The sequence below is a fragment of the Heterocephalus glaber genome, unplaced genomic scaffold, assembly GCF_053883595.1.
Source record: "Heterocephalus glaber isolate CG9 unplaced genomic scaffold, H.glaber_assembly_v1.0 deba00000122, whole genome shotgun sequence".
Taxonomy (NCBI): Eukaryota; Metazoa; Chordata; class Mammalia; order Rodentia; family Bathyergidae; genus Heterocephalus; species Heterocephalus glaber.
In genome coordinates, this window is record NW_028258138.1 from 80393235 (window position 1) to 80416165 (window position 22931).

Consider the following 22931-nt stretch of genomic DNA (forward strand, 5'->3'; position numbering starts at 1 on the left):
AAATTGAACTAAACTGAACTGTCTGTAAGGTCCCTTGGGGCTTTGAAAAACTCTGAGATGTGTTAAGTACCAGTTTTCTCAGATAACCAGAGGTTTTTAAAAACATCCTTGCTTCCCCTGAGGACATTCACCAGGACAGCCAGCTGCGTCACCAAGCAGTGTTGTAGAAGCCAGGATTGGGGGCGCGAGTTGCTCCTTTATTCCCTCTGGCTTCCTTTTATTTGCACCATTCATTCCCATTTGGCTCCTTGTTCTGCTTTTCATTTGCCTCAGTTCTTCTCATGTAATGTTTTCCTTTGTCTTTTCCATTCTGCCCTTTTCTTCTCTCTCCTCATCCACAGGTTCAGTTCCAACCCACTGCACCTGTGTGCCACGCCCACAGGCACCTGTCAGAGTGGAGTCGAAAGGCTGCCTTCATGGCTGCCCAGGGCTTCCAGAAATCTCCCCAATGACCAGATCCCTCAGTGGGAAAGCAGGGGCTCTGGTAAGCCTTGTGAAAAGTCTGCACAAGCCATGAACAGCGCTCTTCACGGGGCTGGGGAATGCAGCTCTATAGCTGTCCCGACCGTGGCTCTGTTCTTATTAGAATCATAAGGTCTAGGCGTGTCAGCCTTAGGTCCAGTGTCTTCAGGGACTGAATGCAGGCAGCAGTATCATGGTTTCTGGGTCACCATGAAAGATGCTCTTCCTGCCTGAATGCAGCATAACTACATTTTTGTTGTTATTAAGGAGCTCGGTTCTTTTGTCTTTTCAACAGGCCTTGTCTCTCTTTAAGTACAAAATGTTTTGCATGACACTCATTATAAGCCATCAAAGAAAAGTCCAGGCTTGGCTGTCTCCACTGCCAGTAGCACCACACAAAGCAGATTCTTCAGTCACCCTTCCCCTCCTTGAGCGAAGGTGACCTGGGCAGCAGATGAAATGTAAGTGCAGTTTATTGACCCTACGCCTATAAGCTAAGCCTTGTTCTCATTTGCTTATAGAATGCATTACGGGGCACTTCCATATGGCTGTGGTCCAGAATTTTGTGCTTTTATTTTTCTGAGCTAAAGGTTACAAATAATTTAGAGAAAAATTTTCAAGAGAATAATGCTTTCCTCCTTGCTTTGTGAGAAGGTAGTACAGCCTCTTTCTCCCCATCCAAAGTAATCAAAGACATAGAAGTCCTAACAGTAAGGCATTTATGCAACAACTTTGGGTTAAGGAAGCAAAAAGACTGCAGAATTCTTAAATCGCTAGTTGGGAATGGTTTAGAGATGTTTTTATCCCACAGAAGGTGCATCTTGATATTTGAGAGGACTTTAAAGGCTCAGCAAAGAGCCTCTGTTGAGGCAGGAAAGGGCTGCTATGAAGCACAACCATTCTCAGACTGAAGAATCCAGGAACACAGGAGCCACTGAAAAGACCCACATTGGTTTCCGAATCTGCAGCTCCTGGTCGATGTTCTGGATGGCTCTCAGCTCTGATCATGTGTATACTTTATCTAAAGCACTTCACTGCCTCTCTGTCACCCTCAAAAGACAGCCCAGATGCTTAACGTGGAGCTTGGCACATTTCCAAGAGCACACAGTCACCTGGCGGGTGTTTAAATGCCAGTTGGCATCTGGAGAAGCCTGAGGGTCTGCATTTCACACAAGTGCTGAGACTGCCAAGGACCACACCTAGGAGCGGTGGTGGACTGTCCTCCAGACAGGCATAGCCTTCCCCCTCTGCCCTGGGCACCTTCGCAACCCAGCTCTCTGTGCCTCTGCCGATCTCAGCCTCTGAATCTGTCCACATCCCAGATTCCTATGCGTGGGATTTCAGTTCTGAATGTGCCATGTCTTCTTGTCTTCTGTGCCTTCACACACACTCTGGGCTGTGTCTGGACCACTCCCAATGATGCCAGGCGGTTCCTGGTCCTTCAGCCTGAGCTCCCCACCACCTCCTCTGCAGAGGCTTCCTGACTCAGCCTTATTTTGATAGCTGGAGGTTTATGGCATCCTGTGGGATGTTCTTTTATAGAAGAACCATGTGATATTCCTCGATTCTGAGTGTTTTTTTTTAAATGGCAAGTAGATTTTCTGGGGCTGGACAAGAAAGTCCACATTGGAGAGCAGTACCAACTATGAGAAAAAAATAATTGTAGTTGAATTGATTTGGTCAAAAGTAGGTACAAGAGGGATGAAGAATTGTTGGCTAAAGATCCTGAAGCCCCCATTGATTTGGAGAGAGAAGTACTACTGAGTGAAAAGGAAGACAGGAAATACATTTTTGTGTCTGCTGCCTGAAATATTTAAAGGAGAGAGAATTGGAGAAAATAAAGCTATATATTCATGGATGAATATATGTCTATTGGGATCCATACTGGTATTCTCATTTCCAGGGGCTGTAGGGCTCCTTGTGTGGGTCGCCTGTCTCGGGGCAGCAGTTTGGGAAATTAAAATACACATGTCCCATTTTTACTAAAGTTCTATGACTCTGAGAAATTGTCTCATTTCCTGGATGTGTGTTTCCCTAATGGTAAGTGAAGGCCATAGTACTTAAAGTTCTTGATTGCATTAAATGAGTTAATTATACACGATATGTAGGCAGTTAATTCTCTCTTCTCCCCTTCAGGGCTATGTGGTTAAGCCTAGAAAAAAGTGAGCCGCAGTATTATTAACAGACTTCACTATGTTGTGGGCAGATAGCTCAGAAACCAGTGTCTACTTGATGAATTCTCTTTCGGGGTCATCTGATGTATGTATGTTTCTTGTATCAATTCAGCTGGACTGGTCTTTAATAACAACTAGGACAGTAAAAGGAGATATCCAGACATTTCGTGGTGCTGAGTACCACTTTGTGAACTGAGTATCATATGTAGACTATTTGATCAATGTAATAAATTGTGTTTATTAATAAGTTACGCTCTGAACAGATGTTTGCTAAGTATTCATGGAGTATCTAGTTAAGAGAAAGGGAAGGAAGAGAAAGAAAAGCCAGCATTTTCTAATCTGAGAAAGCAGTATTGTAAATATAGATGTATGAAATTACTAAGGAGAACATGCTATAAAATGTATCATTCAGTAATATACTGCAGCTCTTGAATTAGTTTTAAGTATCCTTGAGAAAACCATCTGTAAAAGCACAGGTGGAGATATAGGTGTCTATCGAGTAGAAACATAGGTATTTCTGCTGCAGTTTGATGGGTTTGTGATTCTGTTATACATACCCGCATAGATGGAGTTGCTAAGTGGCACAAGGTTTGTTACAGGAACTTCATTCTTCTTAATGCCTTTCTGCCCCATTTCTGAGGCCCATTGTAAAATTGCACATAGTGTCTTCCTGCACAGTTGGGCCGTTGAGCAGAACTAATTCCGGGCGGAATGACATCGAGGCCTGAGAAAGGCGTCTCTGGGATCAGGCGAAGGAAGGCACCACTTGGCAGGCACCTGCTGGAGGGGAAGTGGTCTTGGAGACAAAGCAGTGGCACTTTTCTTTCCCTGAGTCTCAGCAGCCACACAAGTTGAGCGGCTTTGAAGCTAGCTGATGTGGCTCACACTGCATGTTTTTCCTGTGCTGCTTCCTGCTTGTTTTTGCCAGCAGAGGAGCCAAGGATAATCACTCGATCACGCGTTAGCATGTCCCGCACACCTCTGTGACCACATACTGCTGCTGGGGAGGCAGAGGCTTGAGAGGAGGCACATCCCACTTGGGGACGGATGGCTTTCAGAGTGAATCAGATTTTACCCCAGATGGGCAAGATTCTGTCTAGTTCCGAGCATTCATGTGGAAACTGATTATTCTTTTATATTTAAAGGTTGAGAAGCAGTTGGGAAAGCTGTAAAGCAGAGTGAACAGTGGTTTGGTTTTATTTGATCAAATCTAGAAAGAAGATATGCAGTTTTAGGGAGACAGCCAAGGAATCGGTGGTGGTTTTAGGGTACTTTAGAGTTGGGGACTTCCCTCCCTGGTTTCCCGGGGGACAGCCTGCCCCCCTCGTGTCTCCTCAGTGTGGTGGCCCTGCTCCTGACCTCTTCCTTCACTTCCTGCTAAGGTCAGGCTTTCACTTCCCCAGGTGCCGTAGCCTTCTTCCTGATCTGGTCCTGAGAAGCCACCCTGGCCATGCCATCCTGCAGTCCCTGCCGGTCTCTGGGGACACTGTCAGTCCCATGGGACAGGCACTGAGAGCATCGAGAGCTGCGCCCCAGTGGACAAGGGTGTGCAGGGCTCGGGCTTGTGGGGCCTTCAGCCTCCTACCACGACTCTTCTCCATCGTGCAGGAGCAGCCAAACCCGCTGCTTTCTTGAGCTTTCTTGGAATGGTCTGGGTGGTTCTAGGACCAGACAATCTCCAGCCTGCCTGGCAGGATCTGATCAGCTCTTCTGAGCCTCCTTGAGGTGGGCTCGCAGTGCAAGGTGCTGGGGTGCAGCTGGTGTGAGGTCTGTGCTGGGGTGCAGAGATGGCTGGGCCTCAGGGTGTGTACATGTATGCAGGAGTGTGTGCAGGTCTGTGTGTGTGCTCATGAGCTCCACGTTACACCCCCTGGCTCCTGACCAGTCCTGCTGCAGAAGAGCAGGATGGCTCTGGGGTTGCTCAGGGTTCTGACTCGTGCCCCTCAGGGACAGAGGTCCATTTCTGGCGAGCAGGGCACGTTTGGATTTTTGCTTACTTTCTGCGTGTAAAGAAAGTTTAAACTTAGCTCTAGTGCCTCACGGTCCTTTGGGCTTATTATGTGCACCTCTGAGCCTCTGTATATGTTGTTCTTCATTCAAAGGCGCTGGAGACGGCTGAGTGCAGTGGCCCTGTACATGCGGGTCTACACTGTTCCCCAGTCCTTGGGGGGCTTGTGGGTGTGTTGTGCTATTCCTGAGGCACGAAGATGGAAGACACAGAAGACACAGGCCCTGTTCCATGGGGAGAGCTGACGGATAGGAGGGACCCTGGTCGTTTTTCCGGACCAGAGCGACTCCAGAAGGAGAGCACCAGTCAGCGCTCGATGAAAACTCTGTGTGCACCCTGGTCGGCTGGCTTCTCCTGGCGTCCTTTTTTATTTAACAGAGGCTCGAACCTGGAAGTACAGCCTTTGTCCTCTGGTGTTAAGGGACCTTTTTAAACACCCTTAGTTTGCAGAGGGCAGAACTCACCCATCCTGAGCTGTGGATCTGAGTCTTGATGGGTGGACAGAGTCTCGAGCCCAGAAGAGGGTCCTCACCCAGGCTTTCACACACGGCCTGCGTTCTACTCCCCTGATCCTGGCCCGCCCTAGACACCGTGACCTCAGTGTAGTGTGAACAAGCCTGTAAGGTCTGCAGCCTTTGGGTCTTGCTGCCTTCATTCACCATGGCACATGTGAGATTTGCCTGTGTTGCTCATCGGTAGTTTTCCCTTTTTATTGCTGAACTCCTGGAGTGCTCCTCTCATACAGGTGAATGTAGATTTTGTGTGAATGCAGATTTCCATGTCTACTGAGTATTTAGAGTCGAGGATCATGCAGTGTGCACTTGGGTACCCCAGGCGGCTTTCCAAGGTGACGCCAGCCTGCAGTCACACTGTGATGGTGCAGGCCCTGGGAGCCACGCCCCACTGGCTTGGTGTCCTCTGTTTGATCTGAGCCATCCTGCCAGGTGGTGGTGGTGTCCTGTGTGTTTTGGTTTGTGTTGCCCTGTGACTGATGAGAGGAATGTCTTGTCGGGGGTTTATCTTTTGCCACTTTTCATTGGTTATTTGTTTTCTAATGATCACGTTTTGAGAGATGTCGAAATATTCCGAATATGATCTTTAGTATGTGCTTTGCTCTCTGGGGCTCCTTTACTTTCTTTCTTTTTTTTTGGTACTGGGATTGAACTCGGGACCCTGCCCTTGCGAGGCAGGCAGTGGAACCACTGAGCTAAATCCCCGGCTCAAGAGCAGCATTTTTAAAAAGAAGTTTAGTTTAACAATTTTTTCTTTTATGTATTGTGCTTTTTTGTGTGTCATGTCTAAGAACTCTTTACTCAGGCCAAGGACACAAAATTTTTTGCTTTTTTCTAAATGTTTTATGTTTCACAGTAGTTCTTTGGCCTGTTGTGAGTTAATTTTGCACAAGGTCGAGATTAACTTTTGTATACAAATGTTCACGGAGGTGACGGAACGGTCAGAAGTTCTCTATTGAGGTATTGTTCAGTTCCAGAAAACATGGGGCGTGTTCATCACCCTGTCCTTGTCTCACGGATCTGCATGTCTGGCCTTTGCCAGAACCATACTCCTCAATGACGGAAACTATATCAAAATTCTTGAGATTTTCGTAGGTCATGAGATCAAACCGCATGAGTCCTCCCATTTTCTTTTTCTTTTTTGAAACTATTTTGGCAGTCCCAGTTCCTTGACCTTTCTGTATAAACTCTAATGGAAGGTCGCTAGCTTTCCATTCTTGTGTTCAGATGTGGCTGAACTGGGTAAAGCAGCCCGTGTTTGCCCTTCTGCCACTCCGAGATTCCCACATCTTTTTGCCCTAGCTAGAGCCTTGCTGATTCGTGCTGGTTCCTGGGGAAGGGTCCTCTGCTTGCACATGTCCGCACTTCCTTAGATCGATGGCAGAACAGCTGGGCTTCTCGTCACAGTCCTTGCCTGCTGGCTCCTGCGGGGCCTGGGTGCTGCTGCCAAGTTTCCTGTTCACTGCCTGGGTCCAGATAGAAGTGCTTCATCCCCATGTCCACTAGAACTCAGACACAAAGTAGCAACTGTGCTGAGATCACTTCATGAAAGAAAGTTCCTGTGAACTGGAGTCTGTTGGGTCTAGTTTCCTGCCGAGCACATTGCCGTCATAATTCCTGTGAATTCGTTTCATGTGAGTAGACTTTTTTTTTTTTTTTTGGTACCGGGGATCGAGCTTGGGTCCTTGTGCTTGCAAAGCAAGTGGCATAACCACTGAGCTAAATCCTCCGCCCCTTGTGAGTAGACTTTTAATGATGAAATTACCTTTAAAGCACTCTGACTTTTCGGCCCGTTGAAACCATGCTCATTTCCTGCTCTTGGATTCTTCGAACGTGCTAGGAGACAGATGCCCAGTTACCCATGCCTGTCTTCTTGTTGGTAGGGAAGTCAGGCAGTGTGGAACCTCAGCAGTGCTGGTCAGTGTGTGTGGTTTGGTGTCTGATGTTGAGGGTTAAGATTGTCTGTGTTGATCGTTGGTTAAACAACTGCAATCCCTGTAGCTAGCGCAGTAACCTCTATTGACCCCACATATCTTCTGATGACGCTAGGTGAGGTCAGGCTATGGCTCCGTGAGCGTGGGAACCAAAGGAATGGTGATGATGGCCACGAGAGCACTGTCCATTCAGTTTCTTTTCTTTTTTCTCTTGGTACTGGGGATCAAACTCAGGACCTTGTGCTTTCAAGGCAGGCACCGTTACCACTGAGCTAAATCCCTGGCTTGAGTTTCTTTCCTTGACCAGGCAAGGGTGTGGTGGGCAGAGGAGAAAACAGAACCATGTTCTGCTTCCATTTTGTCATCCACTACAGCAACCACTGTGGCGGTGTCCGACCCAGTGTCCCTGCCCATTGGAAGTGTCTTGTTACATCTTCCAAAAGCTTTGGCCAAGGCCCAAACGCCCCTCTACCAGTGATGGCGAACCTTATAGCGCTTTCAATACTACAAGCAGCCCACTGCGCATGCGTGCCATAGGTTCGCCACCAGGACCCTACACGCTCCCTCCAGTCCTCTCTGTCCTCCTGGCCTCCTCTGAGAGTCAGGCAGCCAGGGCCTGGCCCAACAAAGCTCAGGAACATTCCTCCACCCCCAGCAGTTCCTGTGGCTGCAGTGTACTTCGGTGGTAGAGCAAGCGAGACCTGAGCTCAGTCCCGAGCATTCAGGAAAAGCTTGTTTGGTATTCATGCCCGATACAGTCATGGAGCTGAAGTTAATACTGAGTGTTCTATGCAGGCACTGTGTTATGTGCTTCACATACATGTATCGTCTGTGACCCATATAATAGCCCTTTGCTGGGGATCAACCCTGGGCCTCAGGCTTGCTGGGCATGTGGTCTCCCTCCCAGGGACACCTCTGGTGAGGGCCCTTTACCCAGCACAGCAAGTAGAGGAGGGCAGTTCGCCAGGTGCTGGCTCACGGGCAGAGAGTGATGCACCAAGCACAGCACCCTACTCGGAAGAAGAGCACTGCAGGGTGAGGTCGCTGTCCTTGCTTGCAGTGACAGGCGGAGGTCGTTCTGTGAGCGGCAGTCAGAGTGAGGGGTGGGGCCCAGAGTAACCCGGAGGGCTGGGAAACCCCTGGACTCAGTGTTCATTCATAAGAGACAAATGAGAACCACCGAATGGCAGGAGGGAGCTGCAGAAGCCTGGTGTCGCCCTCCTTCCAGCCAGGGAAACTGAGCGCAGGTCCCCAGGATGGCACCAGGGGAGTGAGGCCGACCGATTTGTTTTTTAAGAAAAGGTAAATTTTACTTCTTTTTTTTTTTTTATCAAGTATCCATTTGGTAATATTTGAAATACCTCAAAATTTGCACTTACTAATTTTGTCAGTAACAGTAAAGATACATTAAGAAATTCAGCTCATGTACTACAAATTACCAACTACAGATACAACCACTCTTACTTGCTCACTAGTCGATTATAAACAAACTTAGAGCTTTTGAATGTTACCACAGCTTTTAAATACATCTGCCACTGTTGAACATATTATAAATAATAGAAAAAATGTTCATATTTTATTGCTTTCATATACTACATTTTCAAGTGGCCAAATTTGTAGCTCAGATTTTTATTTGGCTATAATCTACACACCAGAAAATTCACTTCTCTTATGTGTATACCACAGTGAGTTTTTACATATTCAGAAGTATATGAACGTATATGAACATCACCACAATATAATTTGAAAAACATTTCCATAACCCTACAAAAGCTAACATACTTTATTCATTTCAAAGCTTTTAAAACCTTTTTCCTGGACTTTCTCTACCATTTCTATAACCTAATAATTTTATTTAGTAAACTTAATGATATTATTATATGTAATGTGTGATCTAAATTTCAGTAAAGTCCCATTTGACCCCGCTATTCTGCTGGGTGTCTTCCCAAAAGAATGAAAAGAGTCAGACCATAGGGATATATGTGCACCCATGTTTATAGCAGCACAGTTTGTAATAGCGAAAGCTTGGAAGCAGCCCAAATGCCCATCAACTGGAGGCTGGATAAAGATGTGAGGTTTTTTTATAAAATGGAGGCTGACAGATATTGAAGAGGCAGAGAATCCTCTGGTGTCACTAAATACGCCATTTAACTTGAGTACAGTAAGAATTTGTGGAAAATAATCTAGCTTGTGAAATCTTTGCAGGTAGGGTACATTTCTGCAAGTCCCTGACTCCCAACTTTGTTACATAGTTTCTAGCCTTTATTTTATTCTATTCTATTTCCGTACTGGAGATTGAACCCAGGGCCTTTGCACTGAGCTACAGCCCCACCTCCTACTTCGGTTTTTATTTTGAGACAGGGTCTTGCTAAGTTGCTAACTTTCCCCAGTTGGGTTTGAATTTGTGAACCTCCTGCCTCAGCTCTCCCTGTATTCTTTTTTTTTGGTACTGAAGATTGAACTCAGGACCTTGTGCTTTCGAGACAGGCGCCACTGAGCTAAGTCCCTGACACTCCCTGTATTCTTGATGAGCTCCTTCCAGGGTGGACTTGGAAGAGGCCATGCCCCAGCCACGTGGGATCCCCAGGGAGGCTGTGGGACAGCCCCCTCCCTGGAGGCCTTGAGCTGCAGGGAGCTCTGCATTTGATTCAGACTTCAGCATTTTCTGTTCAGTGAAAGAATATTTTAAATGCAGTTTTAAAACAAGCATGTTTTTCTTATGTGAGGGAATTGTCTGTGAACTTGCCCTGCATTACTGGATGGCAGGTCATTCACTGCGCACTGTGTATCCATAATGTTTTTGTTGTCTTTGCAATCAACATGTATAAAATATTTTGTTCATTACACTTTTCAGAAGCAGGAATGGCATATTAATCTGATGTTTATGAAATTAGTTTCACATACAAACTGATGTTGATCCATTAGTGTAACTCGCCATATCTTATTTCTAGGGCAGAATCATAGATCTGTTGTTTTCTGATTGAATAAAGTTTTGGAGAGCATTTTGATGGAGCAGCTTTCCTATGATTCGGAGCTTTTCCCTGACTAGATCACAGATGCAAATGATCAGGCTCTCAGGGACAAGGAGCAGGTTCCAGATGAAGGGGGCACTTGGTCTGCGGTGTTTGCGAGCACTGCGTTCCTTGAGCCTCGTTGTGGCCGGGTTTACGGAGCTCAGGCCTCTTAACAGCAGGGCTCTCGTGACTTACGGCCTCTGGCTTGTGTTAGCACTGACTGGGGGAAGGGTGGCAGGTTTCACAAGGTGGCTGTGGACTGTAAATCAGAAGCAAAGTCCACAGAGGAAGTAAGATTTGCATAGAGCACACAGCAGTTTGTCATCTAAATAAGTGCAAAATATCTTGCTAACAGTGGAAATCATTTGCAATCTAAAACTCTGGAAGGCTCTGCATTCATTGAGAAGGACACATTGATTTTCTCAGACTAATGTCCCACTTGAAGAAAAAATCAGAATAGAGCAGGGGAAAAAAAACTATGTTGGGGTGGATTGGGGGAGAATAAATGCTTTTGTCAAAAAAGGGGGGCCGGGGATTTAGCTCAGTGGTGCCGGCACCTGCCTGGCAAGCTCAAGGTCCTGAGTTCGATCCCTAGTACCGGGAAAAAAAAGAATAGGGTGGGGACAGCTCAGGGGGAGCACTGGCCTGGGTTCAATCTCCAGCAGAACATCAAACTCACAGAAACATCAAAATTGAAGCATACTTGCTGGGAAATATAGTTCAAGAGAAAATATTTCATGTTGGCATGCCTTTCTAAAAGTTCGTAAGTTCGGATATAAAATTTTATGTAATTTAAAAATTGTAAATGGCCTTTACTCAGAATACTTCTTCTTACAATTTTCAGCTCAGGGCACTGGTGAGGGAGGGAATGGAGCACAGACCACAGGAGATGTCTGCCCAAGGAGCAAGGACGTCAAAGAACTGAGAAGGCAGATTAAAGTTAAGAACCAGGGACTTCATCAGGCACTACTTTTTCTTAATTATGCACTTCTATAGGAAAAACTATAAGTGAGACAAGAAAATTAAAACCCCTGTATATAATCCTGCAAGTAGAGATCTGAACTTAATTGCCTGTCTTCTTCTAGCCTGTCTCCTATCACTGCATCGTTGACTTAGTGGGTTTTGCCCTCTTCAAAGAATTTGTGTGTATTCAATATGGAAAAACAACTTCTGTTTCTCTACGTTTTATGCACCTGTATATAAAAGCTGCATGTATCTGGCTTAGTAGACAGTAACAGAAGAATTTAAACCTTTGAACACCCTGCCTGCACTCAGACCTCCAAAGTGAGAAAGCTTTTCCTCTGCTGATCTTACATGTTAGTTTTGTAGGCTGCTGTGATAAAAACTTGAGGTTCTCAGTGGCAGCCTGTGGTCTGAGCCATTGGTTTAGAAACCAAGACACGGAGATATTTGAAGTTGCTGGTATTGGCAGTCCCTCACCTGACTACACTTGCGGGCTTTTTGGATCTAACCCTGACCCGGAGCTCGCCAGGATCCGCTCCTCCCCCTCCTCCGTGGCCATCGTGCCCCCAGCCTTCTAGTTAGTGAGGCCAGAGCCTTCAGCACGCAGGTCCGGCCCTGTCCTTCCCTGCATGCCGCTGCACACCTGGCTCCTGCCTTTCGCCTCTTACCAGCCCCTCCCTCCCTGGGTAGATCTCTCTCCCGAGCTCTGCACAGGCTCTCTGCCGCTCTTTCTAGTGCTTGGTTTTGTGGTGATCAAAATGTACGTGGACAGCCCAGCACAGTGCGCACGTCTGTAATCCCTGCACTCTGGGAGGCTCAGGTAAAAGGTCACAAATACAAGCCAGGTTTGGGGAAGTTAGGGACTTAGTGAGAGACCATCTCAGAATAAAAAATGAAAAAGGGAGCTGGGCATGTCTGTGTGAAGTTGCTGGGTTCAGTCCCCAATATGAGGAGGAGGCTTGGAACTAAGAGAATAACGGTAAAGAGAAACCTGACATTCCCATGAGATAAACTGGTTTTTTGTGGGGGGGTTTTGGTACCAGGGATAGAACTTGGGACCTTGCGCTTGTAAGGCAGGTGGCTGAACCCTGAGCTAAATCCCCAGCCCAAGATAAACTGCTTTTAAAAATAAATTTTAAAAATATCTGACACTTAAGTCGGTTTTAAACAAACTGAGGTAGTTCAGTTCAACTTACGTCCTGTCCTGAATCCTAGTAGGCGGTTTAAGGGTTACTCTGCTGGAGATTCAAGAATCTAACACCATTTTTACCAGCTAGAAGCCAGTGCACCTCAGCTTACACTGGACATAAGAGCTTTGCTTGGACAGAGAACCCATGACTTTTATCTACCACAAAACTTTCAGTGTCTCAGACTTTTAAGAGAATTCTCACAAGGTCCCTGGAAATCAACTTCATGGATTCGGGGTACCACTTAACTGGCCAAAAATCTTGAGCAAGTGACTTAATTTGCCTGTGCCTGAATTTCCTGAGTTAAAAATTGGAACAGTAGGGCCGGGGATTTAGCTCAGTGGTTCTGCTGCTTGCCTCGCAAGCACGAGGTCCTGAGTTTGATCCCCAGTACCACCAAAAAAAAGGTACACTAATGGCTGTGAGGCTTAAATAAACTAGAACATGTGACACGATGTAGTACCTAGCAGTAAAGTGTGTTACACTGGTGTTATCCTGTCAGTGCTGAGGGGCTCGACACCTGTGTCAGACACATCTGCGTTCCTTCGCAGCACGCGCCAGACCCGCAGCTCCGCCCTTGGAGAGACCAAAGGGTAGGGCTGCCTGGCCTTTTCATTGCTGGCTTCTCGGCACTCCGAATGCACCGGGCCCTACACTAATGTTTGTTGGATTAGTGAGTGAAGTTAGAGGAGACTGGTTCAGTCAGAATGTTTTCTAAGATAAATGTGATTAAAGTCTGTCTTGTAGACTGGGGAGCTAATCCAGCCTGTGATTTTATGAAGATTTTATGTGTGGTCCAAGCTTATCTGCATGGGACTACAGAGTATGTGGGCAAGTGGTGTGGTTTTAAAGAAGCCGCTTGGTATTAATATGGGATTCGTGGAAAGGAGAGAGGAGAGCTGCTGGATGAGCACGAGAAGAGTTGGGGGCTCTGGCGCAGTGGGAAAGACCTGTGGCCCAGCACTCGGCAAGGCTGAGATAGCAGGGTCACGGCTCTGAGCCCAGCCGGGGCAACTTAGAGAAACCCTGTCTCAAAATTACAAATAAAACCCTAAAGGCCTGGGCATGTAGCTCGGTGTGAAGGCCCTGAGTTCAGTCTGCAGTACAAAAAGCCCCGGAGGTTTGGTGCCGTCTTCACTTCATTTTTGGAAGGTAAATTGCGTAGGTTAGAGGCCAGCCAGGAGGAGTACGAGCTCGCATGTGCGGCCCAGAGAAGTGGCCGAGGTGCGGGGTCTGCAGTTGAGGAGGCCTGGCCGGGGCTGATGGCGTGGCGCGACCCAGCCCTGCCAGTGCGGAGAGGAGGAGACTCGCGTGGCCGCCGCTCGCCGCCCCGTTCTCGGAGTGCCGGGTCGGGCCCGAGCACGATCTGGCTCGGTAATTTCTGGGAAAAATTATTTGGCCAATGGGTTGAATTTTCAAAAGGTACCAGAAGAGACATTATCGGTGTGTTTTTTGAAAAGTAAAAGCTATATTTTCATACCTCCTCTCATGCTGTGAAAACCAGACTAGGATCAAGAAATACCCTTTAATTGTTGGAGGGTTTACCCATTTATCCATCAGTTCTCAGAACTTTTGACTCCATAGTTCAGCTAATTTGGCCTAAAATGCAGTTAGTTCAATGTGGGGGGGATGTTTGGATTGAACGCGGGGATTGTGCGTCGTGAGCGGGTGCTGTACCACTGAGCCACGCCCCAGCCCCTAGTTCAGTGTGGGGAGTGCTGGGGATTGGACCAAGGGCCTTGTCACTGAGCTATGTCCTCTCCCCACCCCCTTTTGAGACAGGGTCTGGCCAGTGGCCAGGGCTGAGCTTACACCTGTGGTCCTCCGTTTTAGCCTCCTAGAGTGCTGGGATTACAGGTATATGTCACCATGCCTGGCTGGGCTGATGTTTTGAGCAGGGGTTTTAAAACATTTCAGTCTCGTTCTTTATACTCTTACAGTTTTACTGAAGCCAGGCATAGTGGCGCGTGCCTGTGATCCCAGCACTCGGGGCTCAGGCAGGAGGAGCACTGAGAGTTTGAGGCCAGCCTGGGCTGCATAGTTCAGGGCCAGCTCGAACTGCAGAGCGAGACCCTGTCTCAGAAAACACCTCACTGAAAACCCCAATGAACTTTTATTTATGTAGCTTATGTTTTGTAATACCTTTAACACTTTAAACTGAAAAACTTAAAAGATAGTGCATATTAAATGAAAGCATTGATGAGTTGCATGTTAATATAACACATTAGCACTATTTTCCAAAAGAAAAATAGGTTTTCGATATGATGGGGCTGGAATGCAGGGCTTCTCCCACGAGGCTTTCACACACTGAGTCCCTGAGCCACAGCCCCAGGTCCAGGAGACTCCAGGGCAGAGCAGTGTCACTCGCAGCCGGCAGCTCTCCCGGGCTCCCACACGTCCACCTCTGCGTCCAGTCTGTGCAGGGTCCACGTCAGCAGCCTCTGGAAGACACTGCGCTCAGGAGCAAGGGACAAAGCAAATGTAGTCTTCAAGCGGGGCTTGATGCTGAGGATCACTGATAGCCATCGTTTGAGATACAAACATGAATGAATACTTTTAAGCTGTGCCTTGTTTGGATGTAGACTGTCCTTGTCCAGTTCCTCTAAAATCCTGTCACCTCTCCTGAGAAAGTGAAGTCAGGTCCCGCTCACCTGTTCCGGTCTGCTGACGTGAAAGATTATTTAGCCCCTGTTTCTTATATTCCCTTCCTAACTTCTCACTTTGCTGATGTCCTGTAGAACCATTTTCACCTGGAGCTTTGGGACCCTTCCCCAGACCTTGGAGATAGATGCATGGAAAGAAGGGAATCACATTGTACCCGGTCTCGACTCCTGGTGGGGAGCCGTGCTCACTGCAGACATCCCCAGCAAACACCGGCCCTTGGGGCTGTGTTGAGTGAGCCCCAGAGCTGTCTCTTAGGTTCCTCTGCCTCCTGCCCATCACAGGCACCATTTGTCTTCTCCTTTGTCATTCTGCCCTCAGTGCCAACTTCCTCTGAATCCAGACGCAGGAACGTGTCTATGTCCAAGAAGCAAGTCTTCCTTCCTGCGAGGTGCTCCTCTCCAGAGCCCCTCCATGCCCCGCGCCCAGCCCTGCTCTTGCTCCTATTTAAGCAGCCTGCTGGGTATGGGCTGGAGACGCTACTTCCAGCCGCCTTGTGTGATGGTACCGGCTTGACTATTCTCAGGTGTTGCTCTCATCGCAGCGCCCCTCTGCCCAGAAGTCTTCGGTGCTGCCTTCCATTTGTAGCAAGGGTTAGATCACCTCGCTGCCCTCTCCTTCCGCTTCTCTGGAGCCGTTCGTTTGCAGTTCCTCGTGGCACTCCTACTTTCTGGGTTCCTGTGAATGCAGGTGCACCTCGCCTGCCTCTGAGCTTCTCCTGGTGTCCTTGAACCTGGGAAGTCCCACTTTTCCACTTCATCTGAATCCCTGGGGCTCTTCAAAACCAGGTCCCATAAGTGGTGTTTACCTGACTAGTCAGTGACATTGAACTTTGTACTGTACTGTGTAGTACATATTATACATCATTATTGTTTATTTTGGTTCATTTATGTTATATTAATCTCTTCTCTCCAAACAGACAGTTTCTTGAGAAGTTGTTTAGAATTTAATTATGGGAAAGACCAGACTCCCTATGTTGGGGCCTGCCCAGTGGTGTTCCCAGTTATTCTCTAAATTATCTCTGTTCTGCTCAATTCAGGTTGATCTTATTATGTGTGAGCAGCTCAAGTCTGGTAAAACTATCCAGCATAACATTATTTCTAAGTGTAGCTCCCATGTGCTCATCCTAGATTTGCCAAATTTTATCCTGTAGCTATTTCTGCATTTGAAATTCAGCCGATTTCCATGGAGGTCCAGGAAGGGGGAGTTGCGAGGTTTGCATGCAAGATTTCATCCAGTCCTCCTGCAGTGGTGACCTGGGAGTTTAACCGGACAGCTCTACCCATGATGACGGACAGGTAAATGAGGTGCTTTCTCTGGAGGCAGCAAGGGAGAATGAAAGTTCTTATGAGGTTAGAGAGGAGAAATGCCATTGCTGGAGCTGATTTTTGTTAGTGGTCATCATGACTGACTGCATAAGACATTGTAAATTCGAGCAGAGAATGGCATCATCTATGGCTGGCGTGTGGTTGTGATTCCTCATCCAGCACAGAATTTGGATGGATCATCCTGCTGTGCTGTTCCTTTCTTCAGCCACTGGCGCCCCCCCTAGGCCCATGTGAGTGTTTGGGTTGCAGCCAAGGTCTTAGGAAGTCAGATGACACTTTCAGTGCTAGGAAGAGTGGGGCCCTGCCACTCCCTGTCCTGTGGCTGCCCTCCGCTTCCTAGCCCCTTCACACTGCACACACATGTGCACCCATGCACACCTGCATCCACACCTTGTGCTCTGGGGATAGTTGGGGCTCAGGGATCGAGAACTTGGTAGTAACTCCTAAAAATTTGATTTCTGCCCTAATCCTGAATAGGCAGAAAGCATTTCCTAAAATGTTAGAGCAATAAGATAGGACAGTTTATTTCAAGGAAGTGCTTTATTTAAAAAAAAATTATGTCCAGGTATATCTTGGAGAAACCATAGATAGTAATAAGTAAAAAACCAAGAGTTTGAAAATAAACCATACTGAACTGTGGGCCATCTAATCTGTAATGTCAGATGAGACACTTTGTAAAATTAGATTTACAGATTTCACAAACCCTATTGTGCACAATCATTGATGGCTGAAAGATCTGTAAACCTAGATGAAGCCATGGATCCAACTAATGTGTTTTTATTTGGGGTGCTGGGTTTTGAACCCAGGCCCTTGTGATTGCCAGGCAAGACTCTGCCACACCCCAGCCCAGGCTGATGTGTCATAAGGTCTTCGAAGTATTGCTTCTAGCCCTGTAAAAAAAGTGAAGTGTGTTCATTCTTGGCATAGGTTGTGTTAAATAAAATATATGCTACGGGAAATTGACTTCCATTTCTTCCTGCAACAGGATGGCTGCCCTGCCCACAGGAGTGCTGCAGATCTACAGTGTGGGCCCGGGGGACGTGGGCAGCTACCGCTGTGTGGCCACCACCCTGACCCACAGGCGCAGGAGTGCAGAGGCCATGCTCACCGTCACCCCAGGTAACACCGGACCGGCGTCTCCAGGGCCAGGAGATGATGGTGGCGCATGCAGCACCCACCCCTGTTGGAACAGCGTACCATCAGCAGTATCTTACCATAATCTACCTGGAAAATGGTCATTTTTGTCTGTTAAGCAACTCTTCTTTCCCGGGCTAACTTGTTTTATGTCAACTTCTTTAAGAAAGACTGAGTATTTCTTTTATAAACATTCACTTTTGTTTTTTAAAATCATAAAGTACAGAAAATACAAAAAAGAGGATACAGTAATCTTTCCTCCAGAATTGTCCATTGTTGATATTTGTTTCTCTGGTTTTGGTTTTGTTTTTTTGGTACTGGGGATCAAACTCGGGTCCTTGCGCTTGCGCAGCAGGCGGTGAAACCACTGAGCTAAATCCCCGGCCCTGTCTGGTATTTTTATAAAAGTTAAAAATATCATCTCCAATCCTAGTATTCAGAAATTATTGTTACATTAAGTGATATGTTTTGCCATACGTGAATGTAGCTAGAAGGAATGCTAGAGAGATGGATATGAAGAAAGAAATGCATAGCTCATTAAAATGGAATTTATGCAGATGCCAGTTTTTACTTTAAAATAATTAAATGTCAGTGTATTTGATTGTACAGGAAGAAAACCTGCACTAAGGACAGTGTTGATCATCACATGAATGTATATTCTTATAAGAGACATTACTTCCTAAAAGATCTTTTAAGGTTTACAACATTCTAAAAAACATTAAGGCTGAAGTTATTTTTATAATGCCATGCTTTTTAACTTAATTTAGTGTTTCAGAAGTGCTAGGGATGGGACACTGGGCCCCACGCATGCTGGGCAGTTCCACCCCGCATGCCCAGCATGCTTTCTTCTTAGATAGCGTATGAAAGATAGCGACGCAAGTGTGCTCATACTTCTTCCCCGAGTTCCACTGTCATGTGAATTCTTACTAAGGTTACCGAAAGTATTAAATAACATTTGGACCTCAATTAAAAGTGAACAGCAATAGCCATTCTAACAGATGTGAGGTTTTATCTCCAGAATGTGGAAGAAAGGGAACCCATAGAACTGTTAGTAGGGATGTAAATTGGTGGTGCTACTATGGAAATCAGTACAGAGGTGCCTCAAAAATTAAAAACAGGATGATTATTTTATCCAACAATCTCATTTTCGGGTATATATCCAAAGGATATGAAATCAGTATATTGAAGAGATATCTGCACCACTGTATCATTGCAGCACTGTTCACAGTAGCCAAGATATGGAGAAAACCTAATTGTCCAATGACAGATGTGTAGATACAAAAGTTGGGATCTATACATACAATGAAATAACACTCCTCCACCATTGTAGAAGGAAAGGTGCCATTTGAAATAACATGGATAGATGTGAGGACATTATGCTAGATTTCGTCAAATGAGCCAGACATATACCACATAATTGCACTTTTATGAGGCATCTAAATTGTCAAACTCAGGACCAGAGTACAGCAGTGTTCACAGAGGCATAGAGGGATGGGGTGCTGGTCAAAGGGTACCACTGTCAGCTGTACACGATGAATAAATTCTGGAGTAATAACCCCTGTACAGCATAGGACCTACAATTAACCATACTATATTTTACAGCTTAGAAATGGCAGAGAATAGATCCTATGTTAAGAGGTTCTACTGTAACAATTTTTTAAATGAAAAGGAAAAAGGAAAAGACAAAAAGGATACTTTTTACAGCAATAGATACATCTATAGTCTTGATTGTAGTAATAGTCTCACAAGTGTGTATATATATATATATATATATCTCCAAACTCATATAAGTTATATATATAAAATAAGTATAGCATTTTGGACATTAATCATATTTCAGTAAAGTAGTTCAAAAGGAAAAAGAACTGAATCATATGGAAATAACCTAATGTCCATCCCTTGATAATGGCTAGCTAAAATACTTTCCACCTGTATAATTAAATATTATTCACTTATTATTCATTAAAAAGGAAGATACACATGTCACAACAGCATGGATAAACCTTGAAAACATGTTAAGTAAGAATGAGCAGTCAGAAAATGCCATATACTGTGTTGCTCTGTTTCCGTGAAATGTCTGGGATAGGCAAATCCAGACAGTCAAGAAGATAGGACTGCCGACCTGTGGAGCAGAGATTGGAAGATGACTGTTTCTTCTGGAGTGATGAAAATGTCCTAAAATTAATTCTAGTCATAGTTGCATACCTGAAGATTCTAAAGACTATTTAGTTACACGGTTCAGACAGGTGAATTACATGGAATATGAATTGTATCTCAATAGAAAAAGTGAATAAGTTGATGTTTTAACACACCTTGCTTATATCTCATTTTTTATAACTTATTTTTTATTTCTGTCTCTTCCTCCTCAAAGCTAAGGAGTCCAAACCCTTCCACGCTCCAACCATCGTAGCAGGGCCACAGAATGTCACAGCGTCTCTCCACCAGACTATAGTTTTGGAGTGCATGGCCACCGGAAACCCCAAGCCAATCATTTCTTGGAGCCGTCTGGGTAAGTTCTCTGGGCAGGGGGAGTCTTAGAGTCCTTTAACTTTGTTTATTCTGATTAAACTGGTAATGTATTTATTTTAGATAAAACACATTTGGCCATTCTGTAGCTTCTCTTTGGCAGTTCAGTGTATAGAGACTTTTACTCTGGAGAATTTTATACGTCTCGTGACTGATTGCTTGAATACTCATCTCGACGTAATTTCAGATTTGTGTTCCACTGTGTTAATGGAAGTGTTCTCTTTCTCTTTGAAACAGATCACAAGTCCATCGATGTTTTTAATACTCGAGTGCTTGGAAACGGCAACCTCCTGATATCTGACATCAGGTTGCACCACGCTGGGGTGCACGTGTGCAGGGCCACCACCCCGGGCACGCGCAACTTCACAGTTGCCATGGCAACCTTAACTGTCCTCGGTATGGTTTTTTCCCTGTGTAATTAGGAGAATCTTACATTTTCACATCTGCCATTTTATCTCAGAGCCTACTTGTTCCTGTCTTAAGTTGTGTAGCACTGATTCGAAGGCTGATGAAAAGAATCATAAAGGAACAAGGAGTTTTAGGAGAGAGTTAAGTTCCTGTGTTGAAATGCAGCAGCGCAGCCCTGCTGAACTCACTGTGCTGTTTGCACACACGCCCTCCTGTCTCTGTCTCCCTCTCCTCACATTCCACAAATTCATACCCAGCCTGACTTTGTTACCTGTCCACTTGGGGGGGCGCTTGTTGGCTCGGTGAGGAAGGACTGCATGCACAATCTTCAGGGGGTTCAGGTGGCTGTTGGGGGCCACAGGAACACAAATGGTCCCTGGGCGGCTAGGGAAAGGAGCAGCGTGCAGACACCCTCGGGCTGGCTCGTGCTTCGTGTGTCTGTCATGCTTCTCCGGGACGCTTGTCCTGCCTGTTGGCATCACAGAAATGTTCTCTTTTTTCTTTGAAAATAGCTCCTCCTTCATTTACCGAAAGGCCAGAAAGTTTAACAAGGCCCCGGGCCGGCACTGCTCGGTTGGTGTGCCAGGCTGAGGGGATCCCTGCACCCAAGATGTCCTGGCTGAAGAATGGACGGAAGATGCACTCGAATGGCAGAATTAAGATGTACAGCAGGTGGGCCGTGACGCTTTCTCACTGCTGTGTGGAAAGTGTTAGTAATTTTTTGTAAAATGGTGATTTTATCAAGTGAACAATCTTGACAGTTAAAACTAAATTTAAATAAACAAGAAATTAAGATTTCTAGCACTAGCATGCCATGGATTTTTTGTGTTTTATGTACACATGGATGGTAGAAGTGGTGGATGACAGTGAAGTGAGTGTTGGATGATTCCCCAAATCCAGGTTCTGGCCCGGGTGGGCATGATCGAAGTTAGCCCACCATGCTTACAGGTCTTGTTCCTTCCTGTATCACTGAGAAAAGCAGAAGGAAATAGTTCTTTTTCTAAGAATTCCTCCAGGTTGGATAATGCATTGTTATTAATAAAAGTATGAATTCTTGTAACATTCTCATTTATGTTCAACAAAGCTAAAACACTTTGCTGACCTGATTTCATAGAACGAATTGAGGAGTATTCTAGAGTAATGCCCTTTCTTGATGAAGGGTTTTTTGCTTGTTTTTGTGGTGCTGTGGACTGTACCAGGACTTTGTGGAGGCCAGGCAAGTGGTCTGCCACTGGGCCATACCCAGCTCCAACCGCCAAATCTGCAAAAGGAGTTTAAGTTGTCATGTCAAGCAGAGAAGGCTTGGGTATCATAAATATTTACAAAAATTCAGAAAATAAATTAGAGTAGTTTTAAGTGAGTAGTGCAGAATATTTTTAATTAGGTGTGATTATACAGGTTTTCATTCTCAATAACTTTTGTCACTTAATACCAGAGTATGTTTCACAGTAGCTGAACTTTATTTTTATGTCATTCTTAGAATTTTTCATGGACATAATTTTTTTCTCCCTCAGTAAACTGGTAATTAATCAGATTATCCCTGAAGATGATGCCATTTACCAGTGCATGGCCGAGAACACCCTGGGATCGGTCCTGTCTCAAGCCCGGCTGACGGTGGTCATGTCGGAGGACAGGCCCAGCGCCCCCTGCAATGTGCACGCAGAGACCGTGTCCAGCTCCGCCATCCTGCTGGCGTGGGAGAGGCCCCTCTACAACTCGGACAAAGTCATCGCTTACTCTGTGCACTACATGAAAGCAGAAGGTGCGGAGTTGCAATGACATTTGTCTTCCAAGTGCCCCCTGGGGCCGGGCATTGTATTCAGGATGAATGGTGTTTTGCCTAATCCACAAAATAGTTTTGAAATTCTGTGACATGTACCTCTTTAATAAAATAATCCATCACCTGTACGTCTTCTTCTTTCTCAGTGCCCTGTATACCTTATATTATGTTAGTATAGTTTAAGATTTTTCTGTTTAGAAATGAGTCCTGCCTAAGGGAGTGCATCTCAGCCTACTAAAAATCACAGTGTGGTGTACTTAGGAATCTTATTCTGGCCAAGATGTAAATTCCTTACCTGAAACTTAGACCAGTTTAAGTATTCAGTGACATGCAGACTGTTTAGTAAAATAATGCAGTAAACTGTAGATACTGTGGCATGTTTTTCTGAAGGGGTAAGTAAACAAGGTCAAATTCTCCATGTACTGGATTCTGTGTCTTTTGAATGTTTTCCGAAATCATTTGGAACTTTTTGAAAATTGAACAAGATACTTTTTTTTTTCTTTTGGTACCAGGGATTGAACTCAGGACCTTGCACTTTCGAGGCAGGTGGTGGAACCACTGAGCTAAATCCCTGGCACCTCTTTTTTTTTTTTTTTTTTTTTTTTTACAAGATACTCTTTACTTGTTTACCTTATAAAAGCAAAACCCAAATCTGTCTTAAAATTCTTAGTTTCACTTTTTATTTTTAATCCTTATATCTTATTTTTGGCTAACACCTTAGAGAAAAAAGAAAAGCTACTTACAAACCCTAGAGATTTCTCCATCAGCTTTTCATAGAAACCATAATAGAGGTTTACAGATTTTAGTTCTGGACACAAACACCCTAGCTTTTATGCAGTA

The 22931-nt window shown here is 45.5% G+C and overlaps 1 protein-coding gene across 2 annotated transcripts in view; it reads left to right on the forward strand.

Annotated features, from left to right (window-relative positions):
- Positions 1-22931, forward strand: part of Prtg (protogenin) — a 103667-nt gene that overhangs the window by 29554 nt on the left and 51182 nt on the right. For both annotated transcript variants that reach the window (XM_021260749.2, XM_021260743.2), the window contains exons 3-8: positions 16069-16213; positions 17229-17362; positions 19749-19886; positions 20141-20299; positions 20824-20983; positions 21826-22073. In XM_021260749.2, coding sequence (XP_021116408.2) covers positions 16069-16213; positions 17229-17362; positions 19749-19886; positions 20141-20299; positions 20824-20983; positions 21826-22073 — 984 coding nt within the window. The remainder of the gene's footprint in view (positions 1-16068; positions 16214-17228; positions 17363-19748; positions 19887-20140; positions 20300-20823; positions 20984-21825; positions 22074-22931) is intronic.